Source organism: Topomyia yanbarensis, chromosome 2 (assembly GCF_030247195.1).
Source record: "Topomyia yanbarensis strain Yona2022 chromosome 2, ASM3024719v1, whole genome shotgun sequence".
Taxonomy (NCBI): domain Eukaryota; kingdom Metazoa; phylum Arthropoda; class Insecta; order Diptera; family Culicidae; genus Topomyia; species Topomyia yanbarensis.
Window position 1 is genome coordinate 468,349,546 of NC_080671.1, and position 21,484 is coordinate 468,371,029.

General features: G+C 38.7%; 1 protein-coding gene across 4 annotated transcripts in view; it reads right to left on the minus strand.

Annotated features, from left to right (window-relative positions):
• Positions 1-16,992, minus strand: part of LOC131686172 (synaptotagmin 1) — a 97,207-nt gene extending 80,215 nt beyond the window's left edge. For 2 of the 4 annotated variants that reach the window (XM_058970383.1, XM_058970381.1), the window contains exons 1-2: positions 16,692-16,992; positions 16,215-16,372 (exon numbers count right to left, since the gene is read on the minus strand). In XM_058970383.1, the coding sequence (XP_058826366.1) occupies positions 16,215-16,356 (142 nt within the window). In that variant the 5' untranslated portion in view covers positions 16,357-16,372; positions 16,692-16,992. Of the gene's footprint in view, positions 1-16,214; positions 16,553-16,691 lie in introns of all 4 variants that reach the window. The other 2 variants (XM_058970382.1, XM_058970384.1) reach the window with 2 other exon arrangements.
• Between the last annotated feature and the right edge of the window lie 4,492 nt (positions 16,993-21,484).

The following is a 21,484-nucleotide window of genomic DNA, read 5'->3' on the forward strand; positions in this document are numbered from 1 at the left end:
GTCTTTGGTACTGCTCTAGATATTTTCTAAATACACCTGATAGTTAAATTTGGGCATTATAAAACAAATATAATTCATTTATGTATTTATGTATTTATGTATTTATGTATTTATGTATTTATGTATTTATGTATTTATGTATTTATGTATTTATGTATTTATGTATTTATGTATTTATGTATTTATGTATTTATGTTTTTATGTATTTATGTATTTATGTATTTCTGCATTTAACAATTTATATATTTAACAATTTAAGTCCAACTGACACTGAGTATTAATGAACTAATCTACAAATAATTAACCAAAGGTGGTAACGAACGGTTTCGAAACTGTGCAGAACTAATGACGAAGTCGAAGATCTCGGTAAAATCGTTAAAGTGACGGACCATTGCTAGTATCAGGCTGTTGGCAGCGTAGTTATTGTTACTCATTTCAGTCTGCAGCAGTGTTCGAAGACGAAGGACACGGGTTGGTGCGTAGAGCCTCTACTGTAGAGGTTAATTTGTGATAGGAGATCGGGAACATCATATTCAGCCAGAAGAAGCTTAGATACGAAGGTAGCTTGCGACGCGTGTCTACGATCTTCTAAAGTGTGCAGTCCTAGTAATCGACAAGGGTCTTCGTATGGTGGCAAGTTCAGCGGATCATTTAAAGGCAATTGACGTAACGCATTTGTCATGAATCTGCGCTGAACGGCTTCAATTCTTTGGCTCCCAGTTGCATGGTATGGACACTAGACGACGTTTGCGAATTCTAATTGTGAGCAAACCAGTGAACAATATAACGCTTTGAAGCACAAAGGATTCCGGAATTCGTTGGATATTTGGAACATAAAACCTAGTAGACGATTTGCTTTGTCAATGATCGCTGAGAAGTGATGGGTGTACGTTAGCCTTTTATCTAGGATTATGCACAAACATGTTTCTCGTTCGATGAAAGCTGATCACAAAGCAGTCAGCAATACTAAGAACCATCATATTTCATTTACCCCAACTGTAAAAGGTATCAACGAGATACTGTAGCTCACGGCAATCGACTTCTTTCTTTATAAGTAGAAATATTTTCAATTCGTCGACGAAGAACAGTTTCCCTCCACGCATCAAGACAAAAACCGCATCATTCACGAACAGTAAAAACAGTAGTGGATCAAGCGTACTACCTTGAGGAGCTCCAGAATGGTTGGAAAAGGACTCAGATACATTGTCATCAATTTGAACAATGACTTCAAGGTGAACAAGGTATGATCGAAGCCAACAGCAGAATTAACAGTATCTCATGGTTAACAGTGTAGAATGCAGCCTTAAGATCAATGTAGATCGTGTCCACCTGCAGTTGTTTGCACATTTGTTCTGTACAGAAGGATGTCTATCTCCACCGATCGACCGGGAAAGGAAATCGTCGATTTGTGTACGCACGAAGAGCTTTGGCACGAGTACGTTTCAGAATCCGAAGCCTGGCGTTAGACCAAGGAGGCTTCCTAGAAGGTTGACAATTAGGCACGGATGTTTGAACACAGTCAAACAGTAGTCGGTTGTAAAGGTCAACGGCAGCATCTACATCCACATGCTCATATAGTACACTCCAGTCGATCAGCAGCAGGGAGCGGCGCAATGTAGCTAGATCAGTTTTGCGAAAGTTACGACGATCAACAACTAAAGCTTCCTCGTATTGTAGGGTGCTACTGGTAGAAATTGTTGGTTCTAAAGCGGGATAATAATTATCCAATGGAACGATCACACTAGAAGCTTTACTCACAGAACACAAAGGCAGAGCAATCCAATTCACGAAGACGAAGTCAAGAAAACGAGATTGGTGGTTGAAGATCGTGCTTACTTGATTTAGTCCGTGGAAAGCCATTCCGTCCAGTAGTAAACGGCTGGCAGGACTATAGTTGTCGCCTAGAAGCTATCCACATAAGCCCCGGTTGGTTGAATTCACCAAGGACTATCATCACATCGTTTGAATTTGCCTGAGAAGAAATGCGTTCTATTGAGTCTAGATGGAGCTGCATAATATTGCAGTCAAGGCGTTTTTCTGGAGAAATGTAAACTGCTCTTCATCGACGTGGTAATCTTCATCCAAACAGCTTCAATGCGCGATGAACTAACCACACCAAATTCACAGGAGACAGGTGCGAAAGAAACAGCGATCAAAACTCCTCCGCCACGACCGTGAATGCTGTTGCGCATCGATCTGCACGATAAACCGTGTCCTCAAAGGGCTGCATCGATGTAATACGATCATCAAGCCAAGTCTCTGTTAGAACGCAAATATCGTAGTCGCCGTCAGCAACAGTCAAGTATACGTGCTCGATTTTCGTCCTAAGTCCTCTGACGTTTTGGTAGTACAACCGCAAACCATCAACGCCAGTCAGGAGTACCGGAATATTGTCCGAACGTAATGTACTCGATGGCAAGCTAGAAACCAAAAGGTTTTCAGGAAGCGGATTATAATTTACAGCAAAATACTCGCCTGAGAAGGGAGTTCGGAAGATAGCATAAACCAACTTGTTCTGGCATCACTGGCCGAAACACTGAGGAACGAACTTGAATTCTAATGTGTGTGTTATGAACGCCGGAAAGGCAACGAACACGCGAGGGAGACGTGATACAATTACTCTCATTCTCCGGAGAAGCGCAAACATTACAAACTGATATCCATCATCTAAATAGGCGCGTATATTTCGCTGTTGTTACATTCACATTCACAGAAACAGTGTTACCTTTTTATATGCTAACATAGAAATATGGGATGTTTGTATGAATACCTTATAATTTAGAATATCATGATTTGGAATCTGGAATTTCAATATATGAACATCCTGAAATTATGAGCCTAGGACCGTGATCAAGGATGCAAAATGCCTACCTTTTCTGCGGTTGTAATTTTTCTGCCTATATTCTCATTTCTCATACGACGCTGCTGTCGTTCGCTAGTGCAGGACGCCCAGCGCTGTACGGCAGTTTGTAAGCAAAGCAGTAACATGACAAAACAATACTGCCTCAGTACAGCCACCAGGCGCGAGCGGTACAGCTTCTCTTCCCATATTTTACTCTTTTTTATTATTTTTAATCTATTCAATATTTTTAATCACAAACGACGACAATGAATGCGGTTCGTTTACGCCACGACCGGCATCAACGCTTTCGTGTGCGGGCCTCTCCATAGAAAAGTGTACAAAGCGAGAGAACAAACTTTACTACGCCACACTCTCACCGAGCAGTCGGAGTACAGCAGCAAAACAAAAATGTATTCTACTGCTGTACGGAAAAATGTACTCGGTTTGGCTACCGTTCTGGCAAGAGCTGTAGTGATGCGGCGCTGTAGCGGGCTGTACGGCTTGTGCAATTGTAAATATACCGAAAAAATGTAGTTTACCGGTACCGTTGGCAACCCTGACCGTGACATAGGCGGCTCCAACCTGCTAACAAAGATGGGACACGCCATTCTGACGAAATATATCATGTTTATGTTTATGACTTAGAAAACTAAATTTTGTATTTCGTGTAGCAAGGTTTGCGTGTAGAGAGCAATTATTCATATCTTCTAATCTTTAGGGTGCCGTTTTCGTCATTGATTCTTTCTGCCACTAATTCTGCGTGGTGAACAGTTTTATTTCCTTCGACTTAATCGATTTGGTAATTTCAATATATCAAATTAACATTGCAAAAGCATATAACAGAAACCAGTCAACAAAGATAGAAGGTGCAGATTCAAACCATCAGTGTGTTTTCATATTCCGATCTTCAAAATCGGTTTATTTTATCCCCTGACAGACGAATTGTGGTTGTACTTCGGAGCAACATCTCTAATTGTTTTCGTGTCTACTAATCTGTTCGTAAGATTAAACATTTGCTGAAAGCAAAAATACAACTTAGGCTTTTGGTCATTTTTATTTGAAGTAATCATGCAAGAAATTTAGTGCTCAAATCTTCTAAAAGTATGATCAAAAAGGTTTGACTGGTCACTTAGCTGAGTATGAACAAGATCTTCGGGAACGTTTAAGCTAACAAAATCAGAATAGGACTATTTGGCACCAGTACTAAAGTGGGATCTATCAAACATTGAGTGCCACGATAAAGTGTTGTTAACGGGATTCTTCTGATGAGATAACGACAGTGCGGCTTGTTTGAACCTGACTTAAAGAACTCTATCATAACTCAGACTACGTTTTGTATGTATCAAGGCCAGATCACAACATGCCTATACTATAAGCAGACATGACCCCTAGAAAGACCTTGCTCAGCTGCTTCTAAGATTAGTTCATTAACAACAATCGAAACAAACGCACTGTTTCAATCGTCTATTAAACAACCAACGTAGGAATTTTTTCATATAAATCCAATAATTGCATCTGGCACACCTTGTGCACAAAAGTGCTCGTCGGCGTTTTGGAAACTAGTGGACAATATAACTCGAAACAGTTATTCATACAGAAAATTATCTAGGGAATTCAATAAACAATGTCTAACTTTGCTGCTCTTAATCTTTATCGTAGCCCGTTCAAAATTTTTAAATTTTCCGGATTTTAACAAAATGGTTCCAAATTGGAATATTTCAGAAAATGTTTAAGGACTGAATTGAATATCGTAGAGTTAAAAAATTTAAAAAGGGGTATCAGTGTAAAGCCGGTAAGGAGTTATTTCTTACAAACTAGCAGATTTTATAGCAAAAATACCTTAAAGTCCCAACCTCTGTGCTACTCAAGATTGTACCTAGTTCCACCAAACCAATCCCGATCAGAATGAAATAACAAGATTATAACAGAACACATTTTTTGTAACATATTGTGTTATAAATTAGGTCTCGTTAGTAGTTAAAATAGCAGAAATTTATAACAAGTAACAATGCGAGTTATAGTTTTGAAATATTTTTGTTATGTGTTTCTGATCAGGATAGCCGACACCTCCAGCAGAAAAGTGTACAACTAGGGAAACGAATACACAATCACAAGTCGCCGTGCTAGAAGCAAACAAGAACTAGGCCCGACTAGAGGGGGGGGGGGTGTCGGGGGGGGGCTACTATCCTGTGGCCCTGGTCTTTTTTGGGGGCCCGCATTTTTAACTGAATTTAATTTAATTGTTGAAGTTTATTGTTTCTGTTGGCACTGCAAATATATCACAATCAACTACGTTCCAGTCGTTCCAATGGTTTGCTGAAGTACGTGAATTATTAGATTCATTTAACAATTGAACCATTCTTGTTTCATTTATCGCAAGTGTTTTTAAAAGTGTTCGTAAAAAAGTTTGAATACGCACAGTACAGTATGAAGTTGTATACAATTGAACATATTCTTAGCTAACTGTTACTAATAAAAGTTGGATATTTTCGAAATGGGGTTGATAAGTAGATGACGAAAATCAATGTATGAAGCCATTTTGAAAACCAAGATGGCGAATTCCAGTTAAGATACCTGTATAACCTAAAATATTGACATTTTCGAAATATAATCATAGAATAGATATAGATATAGTTATTTGTGATGCGGATGATATGATTATAGAAAACTTTTCTCAACCAGAAGACACTATCCTGGCCTCTAAAAGGGCATCGCTCCTTTACTCGTCAAACCCGCTTAAAATACCCTCATAGTTTATACAGAAATTGCTCGAAATAGCTCCAAGCTACCATTTCTGTCATCTACTAGTCAAGCCCGTTTCAAAAATTCCCAAATTGTTAGGGTTATCGAGATTATTGTTCAATCGGAAGTCTCCATCCTGGATTTCAAAAAGGTACCAAATATCCATTTTCATCGCGTACTTGTCCAGCCCGTTTCGGAAATACCAATATTGTTAGGGTTATCGATAATGTTGCTCAACCAATGAATTTTAGTAAGAATGTAAAGCGAACTTTTTTACGATCTAAATCCCAAAAAACGAACACTTTCTTACGAACTAATTCAATTTACCAACCCTTGGTTTGGTTCGTAAATGGAGATTCCAGTGTGCACAATTGATGAAGAAAAATGTGGGAATTTAACTGGATACTTATTCTACCCATTAGTTTTCACCAAAAGTTGAAACTCTTTCTCTCACAACTCTCTGTCGAAGTCTTCTTAAGAGCAGACTTCGCTGTTGGATCCCAGTCATCGCATTCGGAATGTTTTCACTCTGAATGTCAGCGCAAATGTAACTATTGATTATAAAACCAATTTTACCATGTTCAGAAACCGATAAAGAAAATTCGTTCAGGTCATAGTGACAACTGCAATAGCTGCATCTATTATCTCAAAATCAACAGCATGTACGAACAACAAGAATCAAGGCAGCATCAGTGGCGCAAAATTTCACATTCAGTTTGCCTATTTCTGATTAATTTGCTGAAACCAATATTCAGTTTCAACGCTTCCCTCATTCATTCACTTTCAAATTGACTGAAATTTTATGCAGAATCGAATGGTTGAGTTCAGAGGAAATATAAATTCACTCACCAACCAAAGCATTCATTTGTTATTATGTGGACAGTTTGAAGGCAGAAGTTCTTTTACATTTTCTGGTATAACTGAACTGCGTAATCTATATCTGGTGCACTTTTGCTTGATAATCCCTCTCAGAGCTAGTATAGAAACAAGGTTAAGTTTGCTCCTGAAACCGAACATATGCGAACATGGATGCGTTGTAGGACGAGGGAAACAAACCAAACATTCGATTCATCGCGGCGGGCATGAATTGAATTTTGTTTCTCTTTCAAGCTCACGCAGGGATGTCAATTTTTCTAAGCTCTGGTTCTGGGCAGCATTAACGATGGTAGCATTAACGTGCGTCAAGGTAGCATGAACGATGGCGATATGGACTGTATGGCAACGCCGCAAGAAAGGATTTCAATTGCAATGGCAATTTGGACGTAAGTCATTCTGATGGCCAGCCACAAATATTCCTTTATTAATTTTTATTTTTGCCATCTATTGCATGTTTAAAATACGACTCTGTTAAGCTAACGCATTGAATCGTGTCCAATAAACAATTTTCATAAAAATAGTTTAATTGAAACGGTTGCATCCGTATAATTTCACTAATCGATATTGAAATAAGGAGTCATATCTGGAAGGGCCCGTCAGTAGTTCAAACCCCGGGGCCCGGCGCGGCTCTCGACGGCCCTAACAAGAACATATGGCTAAGCTACAACGATGATGATATGGACGTATACGATTAAAAAGGAAATGGCGACCCTAAGTTTTAACTACCAATGCAGCAAATGAGTCCAAGTTGATCAAATGGATCATAATGTAAGGTGGAAAATCTAATCTTCAGTTCATTTCTCATTTTTACAAATAGACAAGTAGACACCCAGAGCTCAGTTCAGCAAACGCATACAGCCGTTTTAGTTATGCGAAACCTATAAATAAGTAAATATATCAATAATGAAAAGAGTATTTTTTTTCGATTTAGCCATACATTTGTTTAGTGATGATCATGGCACTGATGAAAAACTTCCTAATTCCAATAGAAATTTGAAATCTAAAGGAGTTTTTAACGAAATTTATTGTTAGCATATCCTGTTTCGGCGGTTCATAAGGTGTGACACTGGTCTCATAAGTTAGTCATACATATTCGAGTCGTTACCAGAAAGTATTCTTACTGTCAATTGCATCAATCGGCGGCGAAATCTGAACCAATAAACATCAAAATGAAGTTTTTTATCTGCTTTAAAACTGCATTTAGTATGATGCTCTGCTGATATAATGCAAAAAAAACGAAATATGGTACATATTACTGTGCAAACATTGACAGCTTGTTTTCTGCACTACAAACGGTATTATTGGTCACCAATACAGAACTGCCATAACTGAAAGCGTCTTAACGGCACTTCTCATGCAACTATGGTGTAACCTGGCGGGGTCGTTACTCCCAGCACTTATGAGACCCCCCTCTACACTTCTCAGGGAAGGCTTGCGATCGCGAACTATTGCCAAGAAAACGCTTGTTTGACCTTCTAGTAAAAACCCACTGTATTTCCAGATATCGATGTCACTTTTTGGCAAAAGTCTACGTTTGTCTACGAGGGGGGATCGCCCAAAATTCCTCTCGACGGAAGATTTTGACTGTGAAATCATCTGAGACACCACTAGTTAGCAGACATGCATGAACCATTAAATGCATGAACCGTAAAAACATGAAAAATGGTGAAAGTTAAGCATTAAAACCACCATTGTAACAACAAAACACCCGATTTTTAATAATAAGTGGATTATTTTTTTAATTTTTTATTTATTGATTTCGGTGGTTAAAGCAGTAGTGTAGTTAAACTTCTATAACGAAGTGTTTACTCGAATTAATCAGTTTCTCTTGCAATCATTTACACTGATTTCAAAATCTTTAAACACCCGTTTCATTTTACGTCTTGACCCTATGCAACTCCGTGCAAACCGGCTCTACTATATTTATCTTCGAAAATATTTGGAGTTAAACTTTGATACTTTGCGATAATACTCTAAGGTTATCACCTTAAAATGAAGATTTTGACTGTTACGGTGTATATAAGATTTCTTTTAACGGCTTTGTCAGTCTTTTGATAAATAATGGAACGAATTTTAATATTTGTCCCAATACAAATATTAAAATTCGTTCCATTATTTATCAGAAGACTGACAAAGCCGTTAAAAGAATTGTTATCAGCTTAATTACATAAGAAATATAACTATTTTTGGGATTTCAATAGCTTCGTTCCCTTAATCAAATAAGCAATTTAGATTATCTTATTATCTTAGAAATATTGAAATTTGTTCACGAATAGTGAAATTTGTGTGCATGTTTGGTTTATTATTTTAGTCTAGATGATAGTACACATCGACAGTATTAATTTGTTATTGTTTCTTATAATTTAACAATTTTGAATGCACCAGTAAGGCTCAAAAAGTGTTTAGCAATTCTGCATTGTTAGTGTAGGTCGCACTTCGGCCAATACTTAAGCTAGTTATAGCAATATATCTTTTTACATATATTTGAGTGATTAACCTTGAAAAGAAGTATTCCGCTACACAAACGTTTGAAAGCACCTTGAATCGGTATTAATTCATTTGATCAATCATAGACAAAAAACCAATGTGAAAAATCTTTCTTTAATATTCAAAAAGCTTGAAATAAATCTGAACGCTAATTTTTAATTGAACATTATAATGTGCTTCTTGCTAAATTCACATTTCCTGCGAATAAAAAAAAATAAAAGTATGCGCAGACGGTCTACGTGGGGGGGGGGGGGGTTGGTAAAAGTCTAGTAAGGTCTACTAGGGGGAGGAGGGGGGGGGGGTTAAAAATTCCGGTCTACGTAGTTTATGAACGGTCCCTAACGGAAATCGATGAGAGACGTCATTTTGAAGGTCAAGAACAGCTTCTGGTTGAGCAAAATTTGCTATAACCATCACCATCAACACTAATCACTATATCTATTTCTACTCTATATTTTTCTGTTTCCGAAATGTCCAAGTTTTTTAGGTTTAAACTGTGATTCGCCATCTTGCATTTTACTATAGCTTCAGATATCGATTTTCTTATGTACTATTTAGTCAACCCCGTGCCGAAAATATGCATATTGTTGAGGTTGTATCCGAAAGTCGCCATCTTGGATGTCAAAATGGCTCAAGGTATCGATTTCCGTCACACGTGTCAACCTCATTCCGAATATACCATATTGTTGAGGTTATAGATAATTTATCTAAACTGGAAGTCCTCATCTTGGAGTTCAAAATGATTTCAACCCCATTCCGAAAATACCCTTTTTCGTAATTTATGTCATTTTTCGTTCACTACGCTTACTATACCAAAATACATCACATCATCAAGTATTCTCTTGCATACAATTTTAGTCTATTTCGAATGAACTTTCTACAAATATTCCGTCTTACCAAGACCCAAATGCGCATGGAAATGACATGGCTAGATACAAATGTGTTAACAGGAAAGAGATATCTTAAAATTCACGCGTACGCGTCCTCAATCGGAATGCGACAAACAAAATTCAATACACTCGAATCTCCCAATTGTACCTTCTGACGGTATTTTGAATCTCTCACGGGTGCCTCGTTATTTTTCCTTTCAATTTCCTTTTCATACATGGAAATTGAAAAGAGAAAGAGGCGTTCGTATGTACGTAGCATCTGTAGTCCGTTGACAAGGAAATTTTACATGCGAACAAATCGAACCGATTCCAGTTGTGGTCCAAACTGTGCCCGCTATTAATATCGATGAAACGATGATTACCAGAGCTTCTTCTCGACTTATAGCATCTTTCAGTCCGGGACCCAGAAAATTCCTCTGAGAAGCCACATCAACGTTTTGGTGATTCTGCATCTTTTTGAGTTCTTTGCTAGTGGCATTTTTTCGTCTTCCTGGATATCCATTACTTAAAAAGGAAAATAGCGAAACATCAACAACTATCGTGGAATAACTTCATTAGGCGCTCTCTCGAGCTGGAGACTATGAAATCACTTGAAGGTCAATACCAGTACCTAATCACCTGATCGTTTCTACCTAGTCTGCTATCTAGATGTACCGTGCCACCTAAATGCTACATGAAAATCATCCAGAAGATCCAGAACATCCGTATAACTGCTCAACTCATGAATCTAGTCCTCGAGCTCTGAAGTTTATTTGCGTATCTTCCGGAAAGTTTCTGTTCCGAGCACAAATACGATTTCGATATTTCTGAAAAAAAAACTTTCAAGAAAACTACAGACTTCCGGTTCCAGGTCCGGATCTTCCGGAAGGTCACTGTTGGACGAGGCTCGGGAAGGCGGGGTTTCCTACTGGCACATAAACGGCGGACGGTAACTTCCGGAATAGTCATAAACTTATTATCATAAACTTGATTCACATAACGTGACCACTGAAGGATGGAGGATAATCTTCTGCGACACAGATTCAAATACTTTCACGGAATTAAATTAAGCTTCATTGCACGTTAGGACATAGTTATATTTCACGATCGAAACTGTACGGTGGTTGGACAAGGACTGCCAGGAAATATATCACACGATCATGTGGATACCTAGTGTACTACATCTTGCATACAATTAACTGCTAGAATCGAATAGCCTTTTGGCGGTATAGGTTTGTCATCAATTGAGAGTTGCGCCAAATGCGAGGTGCGTTTCCAAAACCGTTCTACGCCACCGGCATTTGGCACAACTACTATGTGAGCCCGAACAGTCACTGCGTTACCAATAGAGTCTCCACTCCAGTCACAAGTACGAATTTATGTAATTGAAATTCCCAAAACTATTTTCGAAAAAATCCCAGAGTTCTACGACAGGGTTCATTAGTTGGCGTGTTCCACGTCTATTCCAGATCTTCCGGAAAGTCATTATGTAGCCAAAAAAAAACATGTGTAGATTATAAATACGAACTCATTCAAATGAGAATTCAAGAAACACTAAAAACACCTGGTTCTAAGACCAACTCTAAGAATTGATTAGTTCAGCGAATGTTCCAGATTTTCCGGATGGTCATTATAGGACCAATAAGATCAATTTTTCACTCTGAACTACAAATTTATGCCAATTCAACGTGAACTTAAAAAAACTTTAGAATTCTAGAACTACACTCATGAATTAGCCAGTTTTACGGATGTTCACGGGTGATTTTCACGTAGAACCAAGGGTCAGTATTTGAATCAGAGTATCAAGAATATTAAAAAACTTAGGGATCAGTTTCCTTGATTGACCACAGTGTCGCTTGTTCAGTATTTATTGTACCGCCGGAATCGATATTGGATTCGTAATGCAGAAACTCCCAAGACCGGTAGTATCCTGTTCGAAACTGCCATCTGCATTTTTGTTTTTGTTTCGTTTGTGTTCATTATTACTATTCTGTCAATAAAGCAGTAATTTAGAAAGACGATTCTGCGTACATCCTTGTATGCCAAACAAGACCCCATTCGGCACCGATTCCCACTAGCCAACCAGGCCAGAATTGTTAATATTTACCAGAAACTAAAAATGTAAACTCTAACAAACAATTTGGGTACAAGTTCATATAGATTCGACTGAAATTGTGTTTTAAAACTGAGTTCGTTAACATCTTATTCGTAACTTTTTTTGTACAGCCCTTCAGGAATGTCCGAAAATCCTCAACTCTATTGAAAATCGTTGCTCTCCATCAAAGAGGAAAAGTTAAGAAATTTAAAACTTCTAGGTGCACAATTTAAAAAGTTATCACAGTTTGAAAGTTCATTTTGGGTCATATTGACCCCAACACCTAAAGAAGGTTAAATAAATGTAAACAGTTTCTAAAATAACATTGCTTTTCGTACTTCATGTTACGCCTCGTAATCGAGAATATCATAAAGCTGTTGTTCTTGCGTACAGGAACGGCAAATAAAGTTTTTTAAACAAATGTTTATGCAGTTCGGAATCAAGACTATACGTGAGCGTCCTCCTTCTAAATCAACTTAGAGCGAAGAGCACTAAGATCACAACGTTCTGAAATTCATGCGAAATCGTCATAGAGTTTCAGACGGATGCCTAAAATCCCGCAACTGCTAGAGAAGGTTAACGGAATGCTGATCGATTTATATTAAAGTGAGTTAAATTAAAAAAATGTTGCACCTCGCAACTTTCTAGGTTCAATCTGAGTCCTGGAATACCTGTGCAAATTTTAGGCTCTACCGGTGAAAATATCTTTTTGTGCCCACGATTTAAAGTTTACATGGAATTTTGCGTGGGGAAAGCGACCAAGAGTTGCCCAGCTAATAATATGATTTTGAAAGGAAATTTCTCATGGAAGGTTTTGTTGTACATAAAAAGTAAATTTATTTTTAATAGGACTAAGGGAGGCAAAAGACATTTTTGAAGACTTAAAACACAGATTGGCTTTTAATTACAAGCAGGCTTATTAGATTTGTAATTTAAAACTAGGAGAAACACATTGCAGCGTTTTGTAAAAGACTTTTTCCTTAATTCGCACATTCACAAGATTTTAACACCACAGTAGCAGAGACTGTATCAGGGACAAAGAAGAGAAGGCGATCAACGATGGCAAAGGGCAAATGAACATGGTAAACGGAGCACAGGCTTGTGGGCTGTAACTTATATGTGCAAGAAGCAAGGAAACATATCAACAACATTAACGTTTACGGCATGAACGTATAAGATATCGTATAAGAAGTGAAGTGAATGACTACCAAGATACAGTTGACGAGAAAGCAAATGTTTCCTCACCATGAAACAAGGTCTCACCGCGCAAGAGCTAGTTATGCGCACGATATCCGTCAGATATCCACTACTATTCGTTTTGATTAATATTTACTTTTTCACATTAAAAAACAGCGGCTAACGCAGTCGATAATTATTGTGACACTTTCAATCTTGTGTATCTTTTTTTCATACTGAACCCAAATTAACCAAATTTCTCTTTAGAGTGTATTGTTTATATCTGCTATGCTTTGCAGTTGTTAGTGAGTTTCTGTACGAGATAGATGAATATCAGCAAACCGTTCGCGAAAGGGTTTCGTTCATCCGCATGCAAATTCCTGCGTTGTCGCATCGCACCTTGGGAAAACTGATGGATATACATTATTCGACGGTCTCAAAGGTCCTCAAAAGGTTCCAAAAACGGATGACAGTGAATCACAAGTCAGGAGCCGGACGAAAACCGAGAACAACGCTTAAAAAACCGACGGAGCGCTGATTGCTCATTTCAAGCGGAATCCCAACAATCAGATGGATGTATTCAAGCTAGACTTGAATATATGTTATACATTTTCTTCAAGGCCACGGTACGCTGAAAAAAGACATGTTCAAAACTGGTTCACATGTCATTAAGTTTCCTGTTCATTGAAAAGATACCACAAAAAAGTACGATGTAGTCACGATCTTTCTTCAATTTTTTACAAAAATCAAAACATGTGTGTGTAATCTGAGCGGTATTCCATTTCAGTGATACATTCATCGGCTCACTGACATGAAATTTCTAGACAAAACAACAAATTTATTGTGCAGTATTTCTTAGAGTGAGAAATAGATGTGCTGATCTTTGCATGAAATATCCATATCAATAAATGTATAGAGTGCGCCCAAAAGTGTATAACCAAAAATTTTCATTTTTTGTTTGCACGGGAGAAACAGAACGCCTGCTAGTACTGGATCTATCTGAATGTTCAACCTTGATTATTAAGAGCAAAAAAAATATTTTCAAATTTCTCAAATGATACTACACATGTCTAAATAGGGCTAGCTTGGGTGCTAGTTTAGATATATCGTCTAGCTGGGCCCCAAGTTGGTGCTAGTTACTGACGAGCTGAATTCGAAACACAAAAATCCAACTTAATTTATGTTAGGTCCTGTTGTCTTAATGCACAAATAGGTTTAATCCAATTTTCCTTTTTGAGAATAAATATTGTATCGGTAAGCACATAACCTTCAATTAATCATTGAAAATGTATTTATAAAGATTGTATAATAAATTGATTGGTTTTGCAGTTTCCGGGTTTCCGGAATTTCAAAATCACAAGATGCCACAGATTGGTCCGTATTTGCTGGATCTCGCGCTGCTTGCTAGTTTGAAGGAACTATATACAGTATTTGATGAGTGGGTACTAGTTGGAGCCTGAACAGTAGTTGCAGTAGTTGTACCGTCTAATCATAGAGCATGCATTTCGGAAGTTGATACATAGTGTGGGAACTGAATTGTATAAATAATAAACCTCCGGTAGTCTCGTCAGTGTAGACATATTTAGGCGCCAGTTCTGCTCCATCACTTACGCAGCCATAGACCTCAGTTGAAAAGTTTTAACGGTAATCGTGACAACATCGCCTCGTTCGATGAAGAAAGCAAACCAAGATTGGACAGATTTTTCAGAGCTAGCTTTGATGCACCGTCAGTGACGCAGCATTCTGATTAACTTTTAAAACGGTATCACAACCTTGATTATTAAAAAAAACCTCTAAAGGTAAAATTGGCTGCCTTATTAATAATATAATAAAAATCACATCTTTTGATATGCAACTTACAAACAGCTGCCAACATTGAGTACATCGCAAAATTTGATTTCCTCGCGAAGCTCTCCCTTGTAGCTGCTATGTTTTTGCCTATCGCTTATTGCAGAAAGTGTCCAAAATTACGTCCATGCTATCGTATTTCGTTACGCTCTCGCCAAACGAGCAGAGCAGGAAATCGATAACTACCATTTACCAGAGTGCTATACGATTTCCGCCGTAAGCACCAAAGCACTAAAAAAAAGTATAGCCGTCATCCATCCTCTCGCACAGATTGATTAAAGCAAATACAAATGCTATTTCTTTTTCCTTGTATCTCCAAGTTGGCAACGTAGGCCATTGCAGATTTCATTGTCGCTTAGCCAGTTAGTCTCTTTCCAATGCTCACTAAGATCAATTTTATAGATACATTTTTTGTTGCTGTGACACTCCAGTGGATGGACCGTTGAACGAATAACTGCCGCAGCATCGACGTGTCTGATGTCACAGGTGATCTCAACTGGAGACCGGTGCCTCCTTGAAGACACTTTTTTTCGCATCCTTAGACGCAATTATATTGAATAACGCCCATGTTTATTTAAATACTTTGCATTCCCTGCCTGTCCGTATAGGCAAAGGGAGAAAAAAGCGAACCGATAGCGGTACGGCTTTCAATGGAATTGCGTTCAGTGTGGGTGGTAGCTAACTGCGATAATTTTTCCCATTCGATGCCCTGAAGGAGAAAAACAACCCACACATTGCCCCTACTGGGAAAATCCGTGGGTTCGTGTTTCATTTATCATTTTTTCGTCTTTCGATTCAAGTTACTCTCGAGTTCCAAACCACGTGAGAACACAAAAGATGTTCGCATCCTTGCAGCAACGATAAGGGAAGCGAAGAAAAAGAAATAAATTCCACTCAGTGTGTTATTTTTCTTCGACTTTGGTTGCTTTGATCCTTTCCTTGGGCACGGGTAAGTGGGACATGAAAGCAACAAAATTACATAACGTTAGTTGAAGCAGCGAGTATATCGGTAATAAACAGGTGAATGGCTCGGGAAAAATCATTCTGACTCACCCGCAGGTTTTATTTAGATTGACATTCCTTTGAAAATCAATTTGCATAACCGTCTTATCTAATTAAGGTAGTATGAAGGAGCATTTAAAGCAAACAAACACGAGACTTTCTCAATTGATGAAAGGTTGGAGACTCTCAAAAAATTGTCAAGGTGCTGTAAACTTTCCTCCTCCACTTGAGATATTCTTATTTTTCCGCATCCTGCACTTCTCCCAGTTCAACTTACCTGTTTCTAGCTCCGATGCCGTCGTCGTACGATGGGGATGCTTGTGTCCGAAGATTTTCGTCGCCAAAGTAGTTGCAGCTTCTGCTATCTCCGCTGCATCGGTATCGGGTTCAGCCTCCCTTTTCCATATTCCCGGAGCCATTTTGGATTTTTTTTCGCTGTAGAAAGCACACACAGTCACATGAATTATTTAATTTCCGCTTTATCCGTTTTTCCAGGACGTAACCAAAATCAAAAGATAATTTCCGCATGCATCTTCATCTCCCACTTGCCACTCGTGTAATGAGCTTTTTTTTCAACCACAAATGCCTTCAATTGCTGTCCATTAATTAGTTGACCTACATGAGCCACGGGCAAGATCCGAACACACGGTAATCAATTTTCTTGCTACAATTTTCGCAATCATAACTTATCAAAATCCAACAAAAAAAGATTATTTTTTCACACCCAGCCAAACGAATAAAACGAATTCCCTACCAACTGTATTGCTGCGAAGATTTTCGCTGGTTTCAGGACAAAACTGCTATTTTTCTTCTGCTCGGTAACACTACTTGAAGCACAGGACAAATCCTCCTCAACAACAACTACCCGCACGATTCATCTTTTGCTCGGTATAAAATCAGCACAATACCGTCCCGAGATGCACGTTAGGACACTTTTTCATTCGAACAGACCACAAATTGCTGCACAATTTTTCAAACTATGTCGAGGAACAGGAAAATTTTCACTCCATTCCCAAGATGGTAGCTTTTTCAAGTGAGTGGGAAAATCGATTGAGGAGCGAGCGAAACAACGGCCCAAAGCAGCTAGTGAACCTACCCACTGACTGGTTCCAGCAAAGGGCAGGCGAGAGGAGCAAAGCATGCGCAGCAGTGTACAACATAAGCAGGCTCTCAGGCGGAGGAAGCTTCCTAACGAGCGTGGAGCATGGTGCGTACGCAAGCTCAAAGCTTCCAATTTGACAACCGACCATCTTTCCTGGCAAATCCTGTACAAGGTGTAAGGGAGGTCGCACTATGTCGTCAATTGGTGAGCAGATGAATGTTGTCAAAATTAGAAGGTCGAGCTTTCGGGAGCTTGGAAAGAACTACCGATGGTAGTAGGCTGAGAAAAAGTATGAATGAAAGCTTGGTTGGTTTTCTGTGTCTGACAGTTCATTGACGGCTGCTCGGAGGGTTTTGCAGAGAGAAATAATGACGTCTACCATAAGGCTGCATCATGGTGCTGAAGTCCAGCGCAATGTGGATCTGATAGGGTTCAACGAGCTTTTTTCGGTGGAGACGCTCGTTACTTGACGAGGAAATGGATTTAAAAAAATTTAACGTAACATTCGTTTATATTGATGATTGTGCTTTCTCTTACAATTTCCTTATTTTACAATTTAATTCTTTAAAAATTACATACAATTTAAACTTATTTGCAATTGTATGTAATTGTGTTTTTTTAACAATTTCAGGCTATTTTAATATTCGGAATAAAGATCTTATACAAAAGATATTAATTGAATTTGGTTAAGACTAAGGGAGATAATTGGAGACAAATTTGAAGACTATACAAAAGTTATTAATTGAATTTCTTCATACTTAGGCCGGCAATCAGGGACATTTTGAAAAACTAGAGGTACGATTTGACCTTTTTTACGAACAAGATTATTTTATTTAGCAATTTAAACTAGGGGAAACACATTTTGGCTTTTTGCGAGGAAGGCCAAATATTAATTGAAAACACATTCACAGAGGAATTTTATAGTAGACATTGTATCAGGAGCAGGGAAGAGAGGGCGAACAAAGATAACAGTGAAAAGAAGAACACAAACTTGCAGTTTTTTTTTTTTTGGAAACGGAATATCAATGCCAAGATATCATAAACCGGAACGCCGGCTGGTCCGCCTAGGACTGGTAGGGTATCGGTATAAGGGCTACCAGGTCTCCAACGACACGACCTGAAACTTCATGTAAAATTGAGGCAAAAATACGTCCGAAAAATTTACCATCAGTTACCAATCCATTGAAGGGCCCCTCGATAATGCCGAGAAATACATTTCTCGCGCAACACTGATTTGCTTTTGCGTGTCCTGGCAATCGATAATTTGTTACAGAAAATAAACAAAGCTTTAATAACGTTACAGCGCAATAATATTGCTTCAAATGCATTCGTTTATTTTTAGGGCCAACTTCAGAATAATCTAAGATTTAAAACCGTCTAAGAGTTGGCGAAAAACCTTTCAGTGATTTGTATGAGGCTTTAGCTTTAACAGATGCTTGTCTCTTCATCTGCGGTTCGAAGCGCCAGGAAATAATGGGCGGTGGGTAGGTACATCGCGCTTCTTCAGTTCCTGTGATGTAACTTTTATATACAGAACTGTTATCCATTCACCTGCACCGATGCAATTCGTACCATTTTGGCCATGTGTTCCTATCTCAAAATAAACTTTACGATTGCTTCACTACATAAGCCGAATTAATAGTCGGTAAAAAATGGTAGGGTTTGATTTGTTCCAAACCCGAGCCAAAGTGTAGGTATTCAAATTTGTAACGTGAAAGCTACCAAAAACTGCGACCGAACATAGGATATATGTCCATATGTTGTTATACAGAAAACTGCTAGGAAGGTATTAAGGAACGAAAAATTTGCGGGGTTGAATTCTGGAAAATCGCATTGGGAAGAAAATGAGTCAAGAATGGAGCGAAATGGCATGTAAATCGGTTAATGCAAAAATTGAGGGTAGTCATGACTAGCTGAATGATTTTATTTCGATCACCAGGAAAACATTTCCAAGTAAAATAGACTCTAAAAACGTTCACCATGAAACAACCATTATTGTCGCTAATGCAGCAGACGGCTTTGCGGCACTTCGTGCTTATAAAAAATGCGGCAGCATGGTCCGTCACGGACGGAGTGAGCCTGGTTTGAAAAAGCTGCCAACCATGTACTAGTGTCTGTACTGAGCAAAGCGATATTGTCACAACCACCAATTTACTGAGCCGGCATCCTCCCATTTTAATAGTTCAATTAAAATGGGATGACTGTTCCAGTAAATTGGCAGTTCCAATACTCTTCGTTTCTATAATCAATTCAGCAGCGGCAATGTCTTCGGTTCCATATTTTCGTAATAACTACTTTATTTTTTTGTCGTTCGCGCTTCTTCCAGAAAACATGTGCAGAGAATTCTGTGCCACGCGGTTCACTCGTGCGATCGTTCGTCCATACGACGGCATGTGTACTGTTAATGCCTTCTTCAGTCCATAATCACGGTGCCCTTTAACGGTATCTCAGCCATATGAAAGCGAATGTGCACAAGGTTCACTTGAATGGTAGTTCAATTATATAAATTCTTGTGCTTTTTCAAGCCTGACCCTACAGAAAAATGTTTGTCCGAACGATGCGCATGGACGGTTGATCACCCGTTTGAAGGTTGACGTGTACTTTTAAATTTGGCTTCACATCAAATTTTTACCCCCGCAAGATGTGCTTGTACAGCGGTTCGCCCCTGTAAAAGTTCATGTTTAAGATTAGGGAAGATTTTTGAACAAATGTATTGTGGCATACAGGGCACTTACACGGTCTCTCACCGGTATGTGTGAACCGATGATTCGCTAGAATGTTGCTATTGAACGGTGCTGTGCCACAGATGACGCAACAAAAGGATCATGTACCGCGATGTATCCAGACGTGTTCATTAAGTTGCCCCGTCCGGAAAATTGTTTTCCATAAAGCACAAGTCGTCTCTGTAAGGAAGTAATGTCCTTTAAAAAAATTTCATTCGGAAAACTGGTAATCGAACTCGAGTGTCGCATGTTTTCGTCGAACATTTTGTTGATCCACTGGCACGAGACAAAAAGCAGCACAACGCACACGCTATGATAATACGCCTAGTTAAATCACAAGCTCAACTGTATTATCGTACCTGTCCGAAATTTCCAGAAAAACCAGAATTCCGAAATAAGGAAAAGGTACATGAATTAACTTACTGTTTATACAACAAGCAGGTAACCATGGGTTTCAACGGTAACTATAGAGAAATAACAAATTTTAAAGAAAATAACAGAAGAATAATCAGTGCTGCAAGTTTCGTGCCATTTATTACCAACTATCAAATTTGACAGTACCATTTACCCGAATCACTGGGGGGTAGTCATATTTTCGATACACTTTTGAAGCAGTAGTGTCACGTCGTGTCGTTGAGGTCTCTGTTAGCAATAGGTTTCCTGGCATGATTCCGAGAATATAAGAAAAAGAGAAAATATAACTAAACTGGAATATTTACGTTTTTAAAAATAGGCAGAAGAGGGGAAGATCACGGATCATCAACAAATCCCAAACCAGAACGTTTGATATAATTACTCGGGGCCAAAGGAAACCCTTAAGCTGAAATTTGGCACCACAATAGTTGGCGCATGACCAGACAACATGTTCGATGTTGTGATATTTTTTCCCTTTTTTATTAACGACTTATAGTGAGTTAATCTTTTTTTTTTATATTGTGACGAAGTATAATTAGCAAGGGACTGGAAGGTGAAGTGTTTTTCAAATATTAAGAACCATAGTACTCAAGGAAGAGCAAGGATTTGAAGTAAGAAAGTTTAGAAAAGCGTGGAGTAGGGTCAATGAACAAGCTTAGAGTTTCCCGGCTACTTAACTCTTTGTCTTCTGCAACGCAGGAGTCAGGATCTTTTGGCATTAAATGCGAATCACCTGAGTCTGCGGCATGTCCGGACAAGCGTAAAGTCAATTTAATGACTTATGGTCTCGGAACCGACAAAAAGTAAAGTCACGGAAAACTTCCAGCCTAAGCATTTTGCGACGATGAAACTCATTGAATGAGTTAGTTTCTGCCCTCACTAATTGCGTGCCGGGGTGTTTTATTACATCGACTATTGTGTCTGCCTCAACAAGTTGGGTGAAAGCTGCCGACGCCGTGTTCAATCAACACACAGTGACTATATGCAACTCTAACAACTAACTGCCTCTGGAAAGTTTCCGATGTTTTCACAAAACTCGCGCATTGATAGTTTTTTGGCCTTTCTCAACTCGGTGTTGTATTTGGTAAGAGCGGTCCTGTAGTTTGACCAGTTACCAGTAATCTTCGCTTTATTGAAAAGGTGCCTAGCTTCCTTCCTAAGTGTTGCTAGATTTCGTTCCACCAAGGAACATCACGACATACAGACCTCGTTACAAGAGGACAACTGTCATTATAGGCGACCTCTTTTGTAGGTCGTTTGCCGCATTATCCAGATCTGTCGGAAATTGTATCTTACTCTCCGTTCTTT